General features: G+C 50.4%; 7 protein-coding genes across 7 annotated transcripts; 4 read left to right on the forward strand and 3 right to left on the reverse strand.

Moving 5' to 3' along the window:
- Nucleotides 1–189: 189 nt before the first annotated feature.
- Nucleotides 190–2,227, forward strand: BO85DRAFT_467627 (HET domain-containing protein; the record flags this gene model as incomplete). Its single annotated transcript, XM_025662199.1, has 2 exons — nucleotides 190–1,410; nucleotides 1,483–2,227. The coding sequence occupies exons 1-2, from the start codon at nucleotides 293–295 to the stop codon at nucleotides 2,225–2,227; spliced, it is 1,863 nt and encodes a 620-aa protein (XP_025517922.1). The 5' UTR covers nucleotides 190–292.
- Nucleotides 2,228–2,959: 732 nt separating this feature from the next.
- On the reverse strand, nucleotides 2,960–5,141 carry BO85DRAFT_394055 (putative thiamine pyrophosphate enzyme). Its single transcript, XM_025656908.1, has 4 exons — nucleotides 5,086–5,141; nucleotides 4,979–5,021; nucleotides 4,809–4,931; nucleotides 2,960–4,738 (listed from the first exon to the last, which is right to left on the reverse strand). Coding segments are annotated over exons 1-4 (1,806 nt in total). The 5' UTR covers nucleotides 5,088–5,141; the 3' UTR covers nucleotides 2,960–3,100.
- Nucleotides 5,142–5,736: 595 nt separating this feature from the next.
- On the forward strand, nucleotides 5,737–8,209 carry BO85DRAFT_447864 (IQ calmodulin-binding motif protein). Its single transcript, XM_025659799.1, has 4 exons — nucleotides 5,737–6,242; nucleotides 6,304–7,120; nucleotides 7,191–7,718; nucleotides 7,788–8,209. The coding sequence occupies exons 1-4, from the start codon at nucleotides 5,856–5,858 to the stop codon at nucleotides 8,060–8,062; spliced, it is 2,007 nt and encodes a 668-aa protein (XP_025517924.1). The 5' UTR covers nucleotides 5,737–5,855; the 3' UTR covers nucleotides 8,063–8,209.
- A 39-nt stretch (nucleotides 8,210–8,248) lies between these two features.
- On the forward strand, nucleotides 8,249–9,984 carry BO85DRAFT_511115 (putative 2-methylcitrate dehydratase (PrpD); the record flags this gene model as incomplete). The annotated part of the gene is made up of 2 exons (XM_025664572.1): nucleotides 8,249–8,624; nucleotides 8,704–9,984. 2 exons carry the CDS (start codon nucleotides 8,249–8,251, stop codon nucleotides 9,846–9,848), a joined length of 1,521 nt encoding a protein of 506 aa, XP_025517925.1. The 3' UTR covers nucleotides 9,849–9,984.
- Nucleotides 9,878–11,606, reverse strand: BO85DRAFT_467629 (alpha-ketoacid dehydrogenase kinase family protein). The gene is made up of 2 exons (XM_025662200.1): nucleotides 11,196–11,606; nucleotides 9,878–11,139 (listed from the first exon to the last, which is right to left on the reverse strand). Exons 1-2 carry the CDS (start codon nucleotides 11,405–11,407, stop codon nucleotides 9,933–9,935), a joined length of 1,419 nt encoding a protein of 472 aa, XP_025517926.1. The 5' UTR covers nucleotides 11,408–11,606; the 3' UTR covers nucleotides 9,878–9,932.
- Nucleotides 11,607–11,836: 230 nt separating this feature from the next.
- On the forward strand, nucleotides 11,837–12,332 carry BO85DRAFT_518741 (uncharacterized protein; the record flags this gene model as incomplete). The annotated part of the gene is made up of 4 exons (XM_025664992.1): nucleotides 11,837–11,940; nucleotides 12,006–12,046; nucleotides 12,103–12,171; nucleotides 12,245–12,332. The coding sequence occupies exons 1-4, from the start codon at nucleotides 11,923–11,925 to the stop codon at nucleotides 12,330–12,332; spliced, it is 216 nt and encodes a 71-aa protein (XP_025517927.1). The 5' UTR covers nucleotides 11,837–11,922.
- Nucleotides 12,333–12,801: 469 nt separating this feature from the next.
- BO85DRAFT_447867 (potassium transporter 5) lies at nucleotides 12,802–15,711 on the reverse strand. The gene is made up of 6 exons (XM_025659800.1): nucleotides 15,518–15,711; nucleotides 15,205–15,454; nucleotides 14,891–15,151; nucleotides 14,081–14,845; nucleotides 13,889–14,035; nucleotides 12,802–13,840 (listed from the first exon to the last, which is right to left on the reverse strand). Exons 2-6 carry the CDS (start codon nucleotides 15,403–15,405, stop codon nucleotides 12,851–12,853), a joined length of 2,364 nt encoding a protein of 787 aa, XP_025517928.1. The 5' UTR covers nucleotides 15,406–15,454; nucleotides 15,518–15,711; the 3' UTR covers nucleotides 12,802–12,850.
- Nucleotides 15,712–16,379: the final 668 nt, after the last annotated feature.

Below are 16,379 nucleotides of genomic sequence, written 5' to 3' on the forward strand. Positions count from 1 at the left end.
TGCATCCGGCCCGCCACGTCAGCGAATCACACCCAGCCAAAGAGTACCAGGCGACAAATAAACAGTAGCAACTAGTCATATGGCAATGGTTTGAAACCCCGCTCCGCCTCCAACGTTACTGCGCCGCACTTGATTGAAGCGCGCTTGACCCAGCTGGTCGAATTCTCAAGGTGTCGCCTTCTTTGCCTTCCTACCAGCAACTAAACGCAGCAGAAGGTCATTATTACTGAATACTAAATTCTGATTGCTCTGGCGATTACATCACTGGGACTTGTATCGACGGGTGCTTGCAATGCAGGCTCTTTATAATCGACGCTATAACTACTCAAGGCTGACGGAAGAAGGCGAGATAAGACTCTTAAAGATCTACCCCAAGACGGATGGAGATGGAGAAATTTGCTGTGATGTCTTCAACATCTGTCTTAAAGACCACCCCAGCTATATTGCCCTCTCATACACATGGGGTGCCCCGACACCCGAAGCATTCGTCAAAGGTGCTACCAGCGTTCCCGACCGTCATGTCAAGTGCAACGGAGACTTTATCTACATCACTAAAAACCTTCACGATTTCTTCACTAGGGTGCGCGACGTTCGTAAACTGTATACAAGAAGTTTCTGGGTTGATGCAGTGTGCATAAATCAGGAAGACGAACTCGAGAGGGCTAGCCAGGTCGGTTTTATGGCATCAATCTACCGCTCTGCGGACATGGTCATTTCCTGGCTTGGCGAGCAAGACGCACATACTAAGGACGCCTTTTGGCTTATCAGAGCTATAGGGATAGCAACAGTTTCGGAAGACGCGACTACAAACAATACAGCGTCTGAGGACTCTGTTGATGTTTGCGGCCGATTTTTAGAGGCTCCGGAATGGATTTCACTGGAGGAGTTTTGGAAACGTACGTACTTCACGCGGGCATGGGTTATTCAAGAAATTGCTCTGGCAAAGAGGGTTATTATTATGTGTGGTGGACACACTGTAGACTGGGATCATATCGTTCAGGTATCACGGTATTTGACGCTCCCGCCGTGGAAATGGGTGTCATACATGAAGTCCAGCATCCGAAAAGACGGCAGAGAAGCAAGCCACTCTCTGCCACTATATCTTAATTCGAATCGCAAAATGGTTTTGTCAGAGAAACGAAGTTCCCTACTGCACATCCTTATCAAGTCGCGACGATTTCATTGCCTGGACCCCAGGGACAAGGTATATGCCTTACTCGGTCTTCTAGGAGGTCGAACACAAGGAGAAACCCGTCTTAAGCCTGTTTATAAGGATCGCCCTGTCAGCAATGTCTATATATCCACAGCGATATATGTATTAGAGGACACGGAAGATTTGTTGCTTCTCGCCCACGCAGAGGGCAAAGACTTCCGAAATATCAAGGACCTCCCATCCTGGGTACCGGACTGGTCATGCCAGAGAGGCCTGGGTCTTGGAATGACTGGTTAATCAAGATTTGCCGCTGCAGGGGCTCTGAAAAGGTATCTTCGAATTCACGAGGCTGAGAGATACCTAATTGTCCGCGGTGTGTGGCTCGACCGGGTCGCGCAAGTTGGAGAATCCAAGGATGAGGCGACTAATCATAAAGGTCTTGCATATTTTCCTGGTTGGATCGCTATACTGTTAGCCCTCCCTCTGAAGTATCACACGGGTCAACCAAAAGCCGAAGTATTCTGGAGAACGTTAATAACAGATACAGCTGCCCGTATTCCTCAGCCAGCACACCACCCAGCGCCAGATGAGTTTGGTTGTGCATTTTCCGACTGGATTCTTCGGATCGTTTCGGAATGGACTGACAAGCCACTGTCTGCGGAGAAGACAGATTTCTTGGACCAACTCTATCAACTAGGTGACTCTGATGAGACAGGCCTCTTCCCGTATGCTGCTGGTGAACAAGGCAATGGACCGAGAAAAATTAGTAACATCTGTCCCGCGCATACTGGAACAAGCGATGTGCCTAACGGTGATGCTTATGAAGTCCATTTAAACTACTCATCTCAAACAAGGCTTTTACGGACAGATTCTAATTACCTAGGCCTCGCTACAACATCCATAAGAGAACGAGACTCAATATGGATTATAGCTGGATCCCGGGTCCCGCTTGTTCTGCGAGAAGCGGATCAGCGAGATGCGTACCAGGTTATCGGGGGGGCTTATATCCACGGATTCATGCAGGGAGAGGCATTGAAGCTTGGCAGTGAATTTACGCTTATTAAGCTGTTGTAGTTAACTACGTTATATTTCATCACAGGGTTGCTGAAATAATTATAGAGTACAACTGGTGACACCAGTATCCGGAAGTCCTGTAACAGTGTCATTACTCACACTCTTTGAATGTTTCAGCAGCCCTGACCTAAAATTATGCTAGGCCAATTCTGGAACAGAACTGGAATATTTCTATACTGTGTATCTTTTATTTCTGTACAGGACTATTATATCTACCTGAAGTATTTAGACTAGTCATTTTTATCGTGTTTTGAAAATCTATGATGCTAGTAATTTGCTCAGATAACAAACAGTATTATGTAGCTCCATATGTTCTGTTATTTCCAATTATAGAAAGCTAAATAATTCATTAATTTACCGCCTCGAGCATCCTTATTCATCATTGAGATCTATCCAGGATTAAGGAGTGGGGTGTGGAACACAACTGCTATGTCTATAAGAATAAATCGGTAAACTGCGCGGGGTGCATCTCCCGGACAGAAACCCGAGGCTTCGCAGATCTCCGAGGATTGAAGTCCTAGCGCTGGAAGTCAAGTCCCGGGAACGGAGAGTGAGTTCCCGTTGGGCGGTCTGATCCAATCAGAAGGGATATTTGGTCGCGTTGTGTGTTATAAACAGAGGTGGAGTAAGGTATTTCTCCGAGGTGATATTTCATTGGGGGTTCTGACTATGGAGCAAAGCCACCGCCAGTCTACTGGATGCTACGAGTAGTCCTACTCATCTGGTGAATGTCCCATGTGTATTCGGTTATTCATTGTACTGTCTGGTCTTGATCGGAGGCGGCATCAGACTTTTGCAATTGCAAAAGACTGTATTATGTATCATAATACTCATATAGACGTCACAAGCGTAATGATATGTTAAAGGGTAAAATCACAGCGAAGGCTTCGCAGCCACGTATTTGCCCTTCGTCCCATCAAGTTGCGCCTCCAAGACCGCCGTGGTACCATTCTGCACACTCTTGATAGCCTCAGGTAACAGCTTCCTCAGCTGGGCAACATTAGCAGCCTGGGCACCCCAGAAAGTACCACCAGATGCAGCTGTTGCAATACCCGGATAGTCTGGAGTCGGGGCGAAAGAGATGTTGAGGTCTTCGTTCGTAGCGCGGGATCCATCGCCGTTCGGATGGACGAGGAGCATACTGCGCCGAGGGGCATTCCAACCCTTGTTGTTGAGCACAATCGTAAGGATGGGAATGTTGTAGCGACGCGCAACCCAGTAAACAGACCCCGGAACAGAGAAGAGATAGGTGCCATCGCCGACGATCTGGCAGACAAATTTGCCCTTGTTTGTCCCGCCGTGTTTGGCGTCGGTGGCGAGCTTGATGCCCAGGGCACCGCCGCCGGACCACCCGAGTCCACCACCGCCGCAGTTGATCCAGGATTTCGGCAGGGTAGGGGCGATCTGGTCGGCCACGTGGGTAGTGAGAGTTACGGATTCGATGGCCCAGATGGTATCCGATGGACAGGACTGGCGTAGTTGGCTGACGAGATAGTTGGCATTGAGGGGAGCGACATCTCCGCCGGGAGGTAAGCGGGCGAGGTTGTAGATAGCTTGGCGGGTTTTCTGGAACACCTCTGCGCGGCGCTGGCCACGAGCACGGTTCTCACCCGATTGGACTGTCTGCTGAATGGAGGAGTTGGAGGCAACGTATTCGTTGAGCTGCTTGAAAGCAGTTGCCGATTCGGCGCGGAAAGTCGCTATCGTGGGAATATAGGCAACAGGGATCTGCTGCTTAAGCGGGTCTACATCAACATGAATGATGCGGGCAGAGTCGGAGGGCTTGCACAGCGTCGGGATCCAAGGTACGTCACAGTCGGCAACGAGGATGAAGTCGGCAGACTTGATGGAATCATGAACACCAAAACGCATGCCTAGCCACGCAGGATGGTCGCCAGGGAAGCACATATCACAGCCGCCAGTGTCGAGGACGCGGATGCCCTGGAAGGTGTTGGCGAGAGTGACCAACTCGTGGACACCTCGCGCTTCCCGGCCAGAGTAACCGACAATGACCAGGGGGTTCTTCGCAGCTGCGAGCTCTGATGCAATCAACTCGACACCTTCGGTTGGGAGAGCAGATGGGGAGACAGGCGCCCAGTGACTCTGATTGAGAGAGTAAGGGGTAATTTCCTCCTCCATGACCTCTCGTGCACCGGCCAGATAGACAGGTCCCTTGGGATCACTCGTAGCGAATTGAAGAGCGCGGTTGACCATCTGCTTGATGTTTTTACCAGATCGGATTTCCGCGGCATACCGGCAGTATTGTGAGACGATCTGCTTCTGGTCCGGAACATCCTGGATCCAGTGAATATATTCTGTGCGCGAGCCACGCATTTCCCCTTCAATAGTATACGGGGAGAGACCGGCGAAGATCAAGACGGGGGCTCGGCCACAAGATGCGTTGTGGATAGCAGCAGCGAGCCCCTGGGTACCAACATCGACATGGACAATTACGCATTGAGGTTCCCCCGTCAAGCGGGCATAGCCGTCGGCCATAGACAGGGCCACCATCTGCCAAGGAGGCATGCGGGGTTAGTGTGTCCGGTCGAGATCCACAACGAGATTGCATTCATTGACTCACCTCGTTGGGACAGGTTATGATCTTGGGGAAGGCATCAGGCTTTTCTTTCTGGCCCTTGACCATAGCCTCGAGGATAGAGGGGTGGTCAGAGCCAAGATTGACAAAGACATGGGAGACCCCAGCCTGGAAGGTTAGCTTGACCGGCATTCTATTGTGGATGGGGACAGTACCTCCCATAGTGCCTCGAAGAAGGCAAAGGATGCTGTGTAGATCCTGAAGACTGTCAGAGAATTTGAAACAAACAAGAGAAGCCAATTGAGAAATTGTAGTGACTCACATGGTCGCAATCAGTCAACAACGATAATCTATGGGTGCGCAATTGAAATAGACTGGAGTTGACCGAGAGCAATGCGGAGTAAAGGAATAGGGATACAAGAAGTCGGGGATAGATTGATAAAGCCGGCTTAATAAAGGACAGGCTCGGGGGCAAGTCCGAACTGGTGAGGAGAAACTGCAGTTTAACACCGAGGTTAACGGCTTTCACTGAGTAATCACCCAATGGGGTAAGTAGTTCGTCAATAAGGTTGGCACGAGGAGGTGGAACCCATACTTGAGCTGCAAGGTGCAATCATGGTGCGGAACTGGGAATTCAGTGTGGAGGTGCTCATCTTTCCACTATGTACCGGAAGCCGATCAGCAGCAACAACAATATTGGGCTCAAAAATGTCCAGTATCACGAGTACTCGATCAGCCCTATTCTGCCCAGTTCTCTCCGACAGGAGCTTGTTTCAGAGCCAAGCTGGTAGTTGGTGGATCCATCCACCGATTAATCTTACTAGAACAGTTCCACTGCTCATCGGCCAGTTTCTCAATTGATTATCACTGGTTATCGTCAGCCCGCATGACGTCGTGGCCGCGTCCCTCGCCAATTGCTTGCGGTTTTCAAGGGATGCGCTCACCACATCATTTGCAGCATTGGCCCCAATTAATTGTTATATTATCCCATGGCCATCCAGCATCTGAATGCTGACCGGTAGATAGCCCCCCGAATACGTCATCTCGTAGACAGGCAGCCATCCTTTCATATTACTATTAATATTAATAGCCATGGTCGCGCCAGTCGCCTGGGGTCCCGCCAGCGAATCCACTTGGATACCCCTTTTTAAACTCGTCAGCGCCGTGTATTCTCTAAGTTTGGCTTCGTTTATTTTCTGGTTTCTTCGTCAGCCCAAAAGTGCCAATCAAGTGCGAACCACCATGCTCTCCGACACTGTGTATGAGCTCTGTCATGACGAGAAGACCGTCACTTCAGAGCTTTTGCAGGATCCATCGCAATCGCCCACTAAGCTATTCCAGAAGTTGTATCATGATCGGAAGTCAAAGTCACACAAATCGGACTCGAACGAGTCGGTCGACCAGGACGATCATGAACTGCGAAAGGTTCTGCAGTGTGGAAACTGGGGCAGCACTCAACCCAGCGACCTTTTCTTGAAGGTAATTAACCAGCCAATACTATCACGTTCTTCCTTGGAGAGACATACCTGACAGGAATCAGATCTACCACGATGCGCTTTGCGCATTAGAAAAGAATCCCATGTCCGGGGTAGTCTCCCCGCCACTGATGGGCAGCCACGGCGTAGTCCCTCTGACTATTATCGCCCCCTTGCCTGATCTCTGTCGCCACATGGCCAATTGCATTGTACGAGCTGAGAAGGAAGTGTTCCTGGCGACGAATTTCTGGATTCACTCAGATGCTTCCACATTGGTAACCAATGCGTTCCGAGAGCTATCCCGACGAGCCGGCGAACGTGGAACGAAAGTAATTGTCAAGATGGTCTATGATCGCGGGGATCCGCAGCAGCTGTTCGAGAACCACCTCCCAGTGCCAGAGAAGAAATATACCAGCGAAAAGGTGCAGCTTCCTGCGGCTCATGAGATCCCCAACATCGATCTGCAGGTTGTCAATTACCACCGACCTATCTTCGGAACCTTTCACGCCAAGTTCATGGTAATTGATCGGCGAATTGGACTGCTGCAGAGCAGTAATGTGCAGGATAACGACAACCTGGAGATGATGATTCATGTCGAGGGACCCATTGTGGATGGGTTGTATGATACGGCGTTGATTTCGTGGGGTCGTTCTCTCGAACCCTCACTGCCCATGCTGGACTCGCCCGCCACGGGGGCTCCTATTCCTTGTCACGCCTCGCAGCAGCCAGACTATGATGCTCCAGACCCGGGGCCTCTCCCAGAACTTACTGTCGACGAACATCACTATGACCCGGATATTCGGGCTGAGGCCCAGCGCATGAACGGTTTGCTGTTACCACGGGAGGGAGAGACCAGAACGCAAGCTGTGACTCGTCGCTTAAGTATGCATGCATCGCAACCACTAGCGCTACAGATCCATGCAGGGCCAGAAACTGATCTCTAATGAAATAGATACCACAATTCAATCTGACATGTCGGCCGACGCCCCCGAAAGCGACCAAGAACTCATCATGCAGCCCTACATCGTCCTCCCACCACACGATCCCTTCCCCATGGCCGTCATCAACCGGGAACCCTGGGGCGCCCCTAACCACAGCAGCATCCACACGCCACAAAACAGCAGCTTTCTCGCAGCAATCAACAACGCGCAAGAATCTATCTTCATTCAAACCCCCAACATGAACGCCGAGCCCATCGTCCAGGCTCTGATTGAGGCCGTCAAGACCCGCGACGTCACCGTCACATGCTACTTGTGTCTGGGGTACAACGACGCCGGCGAATTACTGCCATTCCAGAACGGGACGAACGAGATGGTTGCGCACCGAATGTACAAGGCGCTGGATACGGACGAGCAGCGATTCCGTCTGCGGATTTTTAACTATGTGGCGAAGGATCAAGTCCGGCCGATTCATAATAAGTTTAAGCGGAGGAGTTGTCATATTAAGTTAATGATTGTGGATGAGAAGGTTGCTATTCAAGGTATCCTATCCCCAACTCTATAACACGATATTAGATCCTAAAGTGATGTGAACTCTGACAACTACGCAGGTAATGGAAACCTCGACACCCAATCCTTCTACCACAGCCAGGAGGTAAACCTTCTGCTGGATTCGCCATTCGTCTGCCGCGCCTGGCGTGAAGCCATCGACCGGAACCAGAACACGGCGTACTACGGCGGCGTCAGCCCAGAAGACGGCTGCTGGCATGATCCAATGACCAATGATCTCCCTGTGGGATCGATTGGCGTTGACCCGGGACACTTTAGCTGGGCACGGGGAGCAGTAGGAGCGGTGCAGAGAGTCAGAGGAGCGGGTGGTTTTTAGTATAGTAGCACACTTGCTTGGCCCTTTGGATGATTTCGGTTTGACTATTTTCTACTAGCGATATGTTGGACATGTACGACTTTAGCATAGTGTTAGCACGTTTGGATAGTCATACAGTAGGATATATACTATACCTTCCCCAGCACACTAACTCATCCCCATCCCTCAGTAACTTAGTGATTCAACATGTACCCACCATCCAAAATGAATGAACCTAAACCACCGCAAGAACCAATATACGACCTCCCCCTCCGCGACATAACAACCTACACCCACTCTCCAACCAACACCACCACCACCACCACCACCACCCACCACACGGCAGCCCGAACCGCCCTCCTCGACGCCCTCTCCTGCGCCATCGAAACCGCCTCAAAGTCCCCCTCCGCACGAGCCCTCCTCGGCCCCATCATCCCCGGCACCACCGTCCCCCACGGATTCCCCGTCCCGGGTACCTCTCACACCATAGACCCAGTAAAGGGTACCTTCGACCTAGGGGTCCTAATCCGATACCTGGACCACAACGATGCAAGCTGGGGGATGGAATGGGGACATCCTTCTGGTAGGTTAGGTAACTTCCCTAACCTCTTCATTCCTCACCACCAATTCCTTGAATACTACGGTATAAACTAAATGAACAGATAACATCGCCGCCCTCCTCGCGACATCCGACTATTTAAGCCGCCACCCCAGATATGTCAATATCAAAGCGAATCCAACAACAATCTCCACCCTGCTCTCGGCAATAACCAAATCCTACGAGATCCAAACACACTACCAAGCGCTCAACGCCTTCCACGCACACAACCTCGACCACGTTATTCTTGTCGAGTTGGCCTCGGCGGCTGTCTGCTCGTGGATGATGGGTCATTCTGCGTCTAAAACACAGAGTATTCTATCCCATGTGTGGATGGATGCGGGCCCGAGTCGCTTGTATCGAACGCATCCGTGCACTGTGCCTCGCAAGGGATGGGCGGCTGCTGATGCGGCGGCGAGGGCGGTTGCGTTGGTGTTCAGGGCGGATAGGGAGGGGAGTGAGGAGGCGATGAGGGGTGTGGGGAGTGTATTGAGGCATAAGGGGGGCGGGTTCAGGGATGGAAGGTTTGGGGGGAGGGAGTTTGAGTTTGTAGGTAAGCTTGGGGAAATGGAAGGGAGGGGGGTGGAAGGGGTGATGTATAAGATTATGCCGGTGGAGGGACATGGGTGTGCGGCTGTGGAGGCGGTTTTGGGACAGATGGAGAAAGAGCCGGGGGTGGTGTGGGAGAATGTGGAGGAGGTGCTGGTGAGGGTACCTTGGGCGGCGAAGTATATTATTTCTAGGCCGGGGAGGGAGGAATTGAAGTGTGCGGCGGAGAGGGATCATTGTTTGGAGTGGGTTGTTGCGGTTGCGATGGTCAAGGGGAGGGCGATTGAGGTGGAGGATTATGAGGATGAGGGGGGCTGGGTGGGGGATGAGAGGGTGGAGGAGTTGAGGGGGAGGATTGTGGTGAAGGAGGATGAGGAGCTGACGAGGGATTATTTGGATGTTGGGAAGAGGAGTATTGCTGCTGGGGTGGTGGTGAGGTTGAAGGATGGGCGGGTGTTGGAGGAGGTGTTGGTGGAGTTTCCGGTTGGGCATGTGAGGAATCCGAGGACGGGGGAGGAGGTTAGGAGGAAGTTTGTGAGGAATATGCGGTTGATGTTTACGGAGGAGGAAATTCAGAGGATTTTGGAGGTGGTGGGGAGGGATGATGCTAGGGTTTGTGAGTTGGTGGATCTGCTGGCGAGGTCAGAGACACATCTATGAGCAGTAGATGAGATTTTGGCATGGGGAATGAAAGATAGTAAGTGGTATTAGATTGGTTCCGGCCCTCGTTAGATTAGTGTTATATCAATGTTGCGGTACACAAGATGGCATGGCTACTCCCTGGAGCGTCAAGTATACATCCGTTCCCCATCCCCATAAGCTCTGCACCGCGATGCTCCCTCCAAAATACTCTGCATATGCCCGGCTCAGCGGCAGTCCATACCCCAGTCCGGCAATGCTGCTCAAATGACCCCCGCTGCCGGATATCGTGTTTAGCGCGTCCATACTGCCATTCTCCGACCCGTTCATACCATAGTCAGAGAAGGTAGTGAAGCTGTAGGACCAGATGTTCGGCAGCACCTCCGGAGGGATACCTCCACCCCGGTCTCGGATGCGGATCGTGATGCTCTGCTGCGACGGCGACCAACACTTGATTGACTCGTTCGCATCCGCCGTTCCCACCACGGTGTCCATGTGAAATCCAGTATCCGAATCGGAATGACTCCACTTCTCCTTCGCCTTCGGGTCATGTACCGGACTGGCAGGAACATCAGGTGCCGCCGCAATGGTCACCTCAATGGGCTCATTCCCATTCCCGGACTCAATAACCGCCCGGAAAGCATTTTTCAGCAACTCGGTAAGAATATACTCCACGTGGACCGGCACATGTGCGAAAGAAGCGTCCGGCTGTCCACCGATGTTCAACCGCGGACGGACCCCATACTTCAGCTCGCAGATCTCGCCCACAAAGTCCTCGCATGACTTGACTATGCGGGCGGGTTGCAGTGCGGTATCAATGACTCCGATGTAATTTGATGGTGCAGCATCCTTCGGTCTCTCTTGTTGTTCAGATGGATCGTCGCGGACCGGCTGCGAGGCAAAGTGCAGCGCCAAGTGTTGTTCTGCTATGAGCCGCGTGCCGATTCTGGCGCGCAGGTGCGTGTCCAGGAACCGAGTTACCTCAGTGGGATCGATGTATCGGCGACATTCGAGAAAGCCGCGGGCAAGAATGGGAATGGTGTTCGTATGCGTATGCACGAGATCGGCAAGTACTTCAGCGAATTGGTTCTCCTCCTCTAGCGTCGTGACCTGGCGTTGCTGATATGGCAGGAGAGTAGAGAGCGAGTGTAGGTAGTTGTTATAGATCTTGGAGACATGCGGATTCGATACAACGATGAAAGGGAGGTTGCGGAGAGCCTCGATACGAGACGCTAGGCGGGCCGGAAGAAGGGAGAGCGTGAAGTTGGCCGAGGCCAGGAGGGCATCTTTGCACAGGGGCGGACGCCCATGTCTATTCAAATTAGCAATTATCCCTGTATCGAGGAGTGTAGAGCGCATGCTGCATACTTGAGCAGATCTGCTAGAGTCAATGGTCGGCGACGACTGGCGGCGAGACGGGCAACTTCATCATTGGCGCCGTAAGCAAACGCGTGCCGTGGGGATGTAGTCGTCTGTACGGGAGGTGACGAAGAAAAGGACCTTGCTGGAAAGGTTGAGAAACAATGATATCGAAGGCTAGCACCCCGAGACGCAGTCTGCAGGGCTCGTCTTACCGCCATCGTCAAAGTTGGCCATAGCGACTTGCAAGACACAGCAGTCGATGACCTCACAAGCCGGACTCCGTGGGGGATCCGTCTCACGTGCTGCCGCAGAACTCGCCAGTTGACTCACCCATCCATCAATATTTGCCAAGAATATGAAATGTAGCCATTTGTGATGCGACGAAGCTATCTGCATGCACTCTCCAGCCACATTAACTGTACTCTGTTAACCCCTGTCTGCATAGACATCATCGATCCTGCACTGCACCCAAAGTGGTGTGCACTACTAGTTGGTCCCTAGTCCGACCCCTCGGTCCCCTTATCAGGGCGTGAGATCGACCCCCGCAGGTGCCTAACTCACTCTTACTACTTCTTACTACTAGCCGCCGAGTATAAATAAACCCTCCCCTGTCCCACATCGGGCAACTCATCTTACATCTTTCATCAACATTTTCAGGTCAAGGGTTTTCGGATTACTTTCTCACTCAAGAACTACTTCTCTCTTCTCCAAAACAAAAAATTATACCGCCAACATGCCTCACCAGTACATGGTTCGTTTGTTATCCTGTCCCACCCCCGTCCCTGGCTGAATGCTAACGAATTTCATTATTTACAGGTCAGCCTCAAGAAGGAGTCTCCCCCTGAGGAGCTTGAGAAGTGAGATATACCACAGTTTACTCATAAAAAAGCCTGGCTCTAACACTTGTGCGTAGGGCCAAGAAGACTGCCACTGATAACGGAGGCAAGATCGTGAAGGAATTTGCTCTGGTCAAGGGATTCGTGTACGAACATCTTCCCCCACCACTGTCAAGCTTACTATCTTTTGCATGTCACAACTAATTCTTGATCATATAGTGTCCAATACGACGATGAACAAGTCTCCACCCTCCAGTCCTCCGACCACATCCACGTCGAGAAAGACAGCGAAGTCTCGATCCAGTAGACAAAGGTTATCAGAACGGAACTGGTCCGGCCGTATGACTACTTTGCGAGAGCTTAGATTACTTCTATGGTCTCATTTGTTATATTGAATGTATGAATTATGATGTTATTTTTATGAAGAACTGTCATATCCAGCCAACAAGTAGACATAAACCTGTGATATTGAGGGGCACAGAATTTAGGTGCCCGGTATAAAGAGCTCTACATATTGTGTGTACACTGGTGATGTTACACAACTACCCCTCAAAGTCTTACTTTTTCCATTAACTATGGATAAACTAATGCAACTGGCATTTCCGGGTTCGTATTGAATTGCATTGTTCCATCCTGTGATTCCCTGCGGCAATGACGCACCCGATGACGTTATCCCGCGAGGGGCAGTCACGTGCTGTATACTATCAACAGCTCATGAATGACGTGGATGAAGATCTAAAGAAATATCTGGGTGGATCATAATAGTATAGATGAGATATCGATAAAATCATACGATATGGTGTTATCTCACTACAGACTATGTGGTCATATATCCTTCAAAAACCCCACCTCAATCACCTTCTCGGCTCCCAGCCCCAACGAAGCAATCTTCGCTCGGGTATTGTCCCGAATCCATAGGAAGATCTCCAGCACAAATCGCCTAAAAATATTCGTATCCCTTTTGACTCTCATCTGCTCCTTGCCAGTGATGTACAGCACGTTATGTGCACAAGCTTTCTCCAGCAGTGCCACCGGATCGACCGGCTTCCCTCGGCTAGTGATCGTCCGGGACTCTTCAGCACTCGTCGAATCTTGACCTATATCCCGGCTCAGCTGACTTATGCTCGTGCTGGCTTCCGTCGGAGCAGTGGTATGTCTATGCTCGATCAAGTACTTGCGTACCTGATCAGTGATGGTGCTAGCGAGGTCCGGGGAAATGATCTCGTCATTGTAGCCGTAGCGGACAACCAGACGGTAACAATTTGGAATTGCAAGTTTCGAAACAGTGTAGCGATCATCGATAGGGACGGATGGAGTTTCGAGAGGTCGTAGATGAAAGAAGATAATCGTCTCAAACATTGTCGTGAGCTTCAGGATGAACTGGCTAAAGACGATGGGCGTGGTCTCTCCAGCTTTGTCAAAGAATATGCCCACACCCTGAGTGGTGCTCAGAGGTGCACCGTCAAACCGATCTGTAAGGCGAATGCTACCATCTTGATTTTTTGTCACAAAGTGCGATGTGGGAAAGCGATCTTCCGCTTCAGCAAACCATTGCTGCTCCTTTCCAAATCGCCAGAGGAGAAAGAGCAGGGCGAGAATGGTGGCTACGGCGAGAGTGAACCATGCGCCAGTGGGGACTTTTGTTAGTGCCGAAGATAGGTATGCCCCGTCGAAGCAAGCAATTGTAAGCCAGGGCAGGAAGACAAGGTAAGGACTCTTGCGCCACACAAACATTGCTACCATTGCAACCATGCATGTGTCGAAGAAGGTGACGAAGATGACACACACTCCGTATGCGTTTCCAAGAGATGTAGTCTGCTCTTCATTAGCCCACCCCAATGAGCATACAATCGATTGACATACGTTGTTATAGATAGACGCCACAAGTATCGTCCCGATCATCAATAGCCAGTTCGCAAGCGGTATGTAAAGCTGTCCATGGAATATATCGGATGTATGAACCACTTTGAATTGTGGGAGGTATGAGAGCTTCATCACTTGCGCTAGGAGCTAAACGGAGTTAGACTGGTCATACCTTGAAAGCGATATTCATACCTGAAAGGTAGCAGTGATAATTGCTTGCGATGCAACTATAGCTGCTAGAATGGCAATTACAAGCGCAGGATAGATGGTGCCTGGGGGAGCTGCCTTGTAGAACGGATTTGAGTATGCTTCTGGATGCACACTGATGTATGCAGCCTGCCCGATATATGCTAGAAGTAGGCAGGGAAATGTATAGCATAACCAACTGATCTGGATCGCCCGACGACTAAAAGCACCAAGGTCGGCAAAAAGGGCTTCGACTCCGGTAAAGGCAAGCAAAGTACCACTGAGCATTCTCCATCCTGATTCTCCGTGTCGGATCAGAAAGGTGAATGCATAACCGGGGTTGAAGGCGACAAAGACCCCGGCATCATATTTAGCAAGGTTATAGATTCCAAACGCAGCGTTGAATCCAAGCCAAATGATAACTATTGGGGCAAAGGCGAACGTAACCCGCGTGATACCAAGTGGCTGTAGCAAGAACAAGATGACCAAGATAGCATCCGTAACCCCGATGACAGTGCCTTTGGAAATGTTTGGAGAAACAACTTCAATTCCCTGGACGGCACCCAGCACGGATTGAGCGGGAGTGAGCAGGCCATCCGCGAGAACCATCGTAACGGCCAGTACTCCCACGACTTTCAGTAGGCGCTTCGCGAACTTGCTTGTTTCCAGGCTGTGTCTAGCAAATCTGCTGGAGCTCTCGAGATCAATTGACAGGTGTCTCTTCATCTGCACAAGGGATGCCTCTCGAGGATCTCGATGAGTGATATTCATCTGAGCTGGTCAATTTTATCCGGCACAGAGAGAGGTGTGTCTTACATAGCGACTGAGCAGAGAATATGTGCTGAATGTACCTCCCTCTCCATCGTTATCCGCGTGAAGGATAATGAAGATGTATTTTATGGTCACCATAATCGTAATACTCCAGATTATAATGGAGAGCACTCCAATAAGGTCTTGGCGAGACGGTGCCTCGGTGAACGTAGACGAAAAGACGTAGAGCGGGCTGGTTCCAATATCTCCGTATATGACACCGATTGACTGGTATGCGAGCCAAAGAAGCATTTTGCCGGAGAAATCCTGCTGCTTTTAGCCTGCGTGCTTCTGAACACCGGAATCCTGTCAGACAGTACCTGTCTTTGCTTGAAGTCTGTTGGTCGGCGCAAGCCTGGGTCATCATCCTCGCCAATAGTACTCACAGTACTAATGGCTCGATCAAGATGATTGTTATTCCATGGGCGAATATTGTAGATAGAGTCTTGAGTCTGTTGAGATTTTTCTTTCACCGTCGCCAGCGATGGCAGCTCCTTCAAGCCCTCTGGGTCAGGGTCCATTCTGATGCGAGGCAAAGACAGACTCGTAAGAGTACTGGCAGCTAGCTAGCTTAAAGGTCGGGTCACGTCAGTTAAAGAGGCATGGGATGACGCAGAACTATGTGCGATTCACCTTTACAGAAGCCACTGAACATTGTAGTACTTATATTCATGGTTCAGGCGGCAAGAATCGTAGATAAGCGTCAGCTTCTGAACAAATCCTTATCCCGCGTGCTCTTCCCACGCTTGTACACACATCGCAGCCATCGTATACGAGCCATCGAACGCCATCTGGCTATGTCCTTATCTCGATGAAAATAAGGATTGGATGATATCCCAAGAATATTTTAGATAATGCACAGATAGCTATAGATAAAAGCTTTAAGCACCTTGAGAGGGATTTTTCTGGTCCAACCTCTTGAGTTCGGCCCAGAGAGTGCGGCATTTGTTAGCACCAATAGTTTCTTGTTGCATTCACGGCACATTCAATGCATCCCGCACCACATGGCGCTGATCATTCGCTCCGACTCGCTGATTCTGGGATGTCAAAAAAAGATAAAATAAAAGATATGATGCGGAACTACAGACCAAATCTGGTGTTTTACGGAGGTGGTGACATTAGCTCACATGATCGTCGCTGTTTAATCCCACTTCCTGAGGTCGCCTCTAATCAACGCATGGATCCAAGTAATCATTTCCTGTCATAGATATTCTAAGGAGATTCAGGTTAAGGTTAATGTGCGTGTAGCTCCTAGATAGATTTGTCATCTCATCTCTTGCTATTGAAGTAAAAAGTAATGGAAAGTTTCTTCAAGGAATGCGAGCGTCTCCATAGAACCAGCATCCTGCCTAATATAATGTATCGTTCACTTGGATGAAGATTTATTCATAAAGAGGGGACCCCTTAGTACACATCCCTGTCGTCCATTTTGGAACCTGTGATAGCTGTTACTGTACTTGTATCTGACAAAAAGCAGATCCGCCACGGAACCTTT

The sequence above is a fragment of the Aspergillus piperis genome (genome assembly GCF_003184755.1).
Source record: "Aspergillus piperis CBS 112811 unplaced genomic scaffold BO85scaffold_5, whole genome shotgun sequence".
NCBI lineage: Eukaryota > Fungi > Ascomycota > Eurotiomycetes > Eurotiales > Aspergillaceae > Aspergillus > Aspergillus piperis.

What these genes read in the sequence shown, in the direction of transcription:
- BO85DRAFT_394055 (XM_025656908.1), bottom strand. An exon ending in TCTTCGAGGCACTATGGGAG is followed by an intron (nt 4,932 to 4,978) that starts GTACTGTCCCCA and finishes CTAACCTTCCAG; the next exon opens with GCTGGGGTCTCCCATGTCTT. An exon ending in TCATAACCTGTCCCAACGAG is followed by an intron (nt 4,739 to 4,808) that starts GTGAGTCAATGA and finishes CCTCCTTGGCAG; the next exon opens with ATGGTGGCCCTGTCTATGGC.
- BO85DRAFT_447864 (XM_025659799.1), top strand. Translation starts at nt 5,856, where the DNA reads ATGGTCGCGCCAGTCGCCTGGGGTCCCGCCAGCGAATCCACTTGGATA. An exon ending in CCAGCGACCTTTTCTTGAAG is followed by an intron (nt 6,243 to 6,303) that starts GTAATTAACCAG and finishes GACAGGAATCAG; the next exon opens with ATCTACCACGATGCGCTTTG. An exon ending in AGCTGTGACTCGTCGCTTAA is followed by an intron (nt 7,121 to 7,190) that starts GTATGCATGCAT and finishes CTAATGAAATAG; the next exon opens with ATACCACAATTCAATCTGAC.
- BO85DRAFT_467629 (XM_025662200.1), bottom strand. Translation starts at nt 11,407, where the DNA reads ATGGCGGTAAGACGAGCCCTGCAGACTGCGTCTCGGGGTGCTAGCCTT. An exon ending in ACTCTAGCAGATCTGCTCAA is followed by an intron (nt 11,140 to 11,195) that starts GTATGCAGCATG and finishes TAATTTGAATAG; the next exon opens with ACATGGGCGTCCGCCCCTGT.
- BO85DRAFT_447867 (XM_025659800.1), bottom strand. Translation starts at nt 15,405, where the DNA reads ATGGACCCTGACCCAGAGGGCTTGAAGGAGCTGCCATCGCTGGCGACG. An exon ending in ATTCTCTGCTCAGTCGCTAT is followed by an intron (nt 14,846 to 14,890) that starts GTAAGACACACC and finishes TGACCAGCTCAG; the next exon opens with ATGAATATCACTCATCGAGA. An exon ending in TTATCACTGCTACCTTTCAG is followed by an intron (nt 14,036 to 14,080) that starts GTATGAATATCG and finishes AACTCCGTTTAG; the next exon opens with CTCCTAGCGCAAGTGATGAA.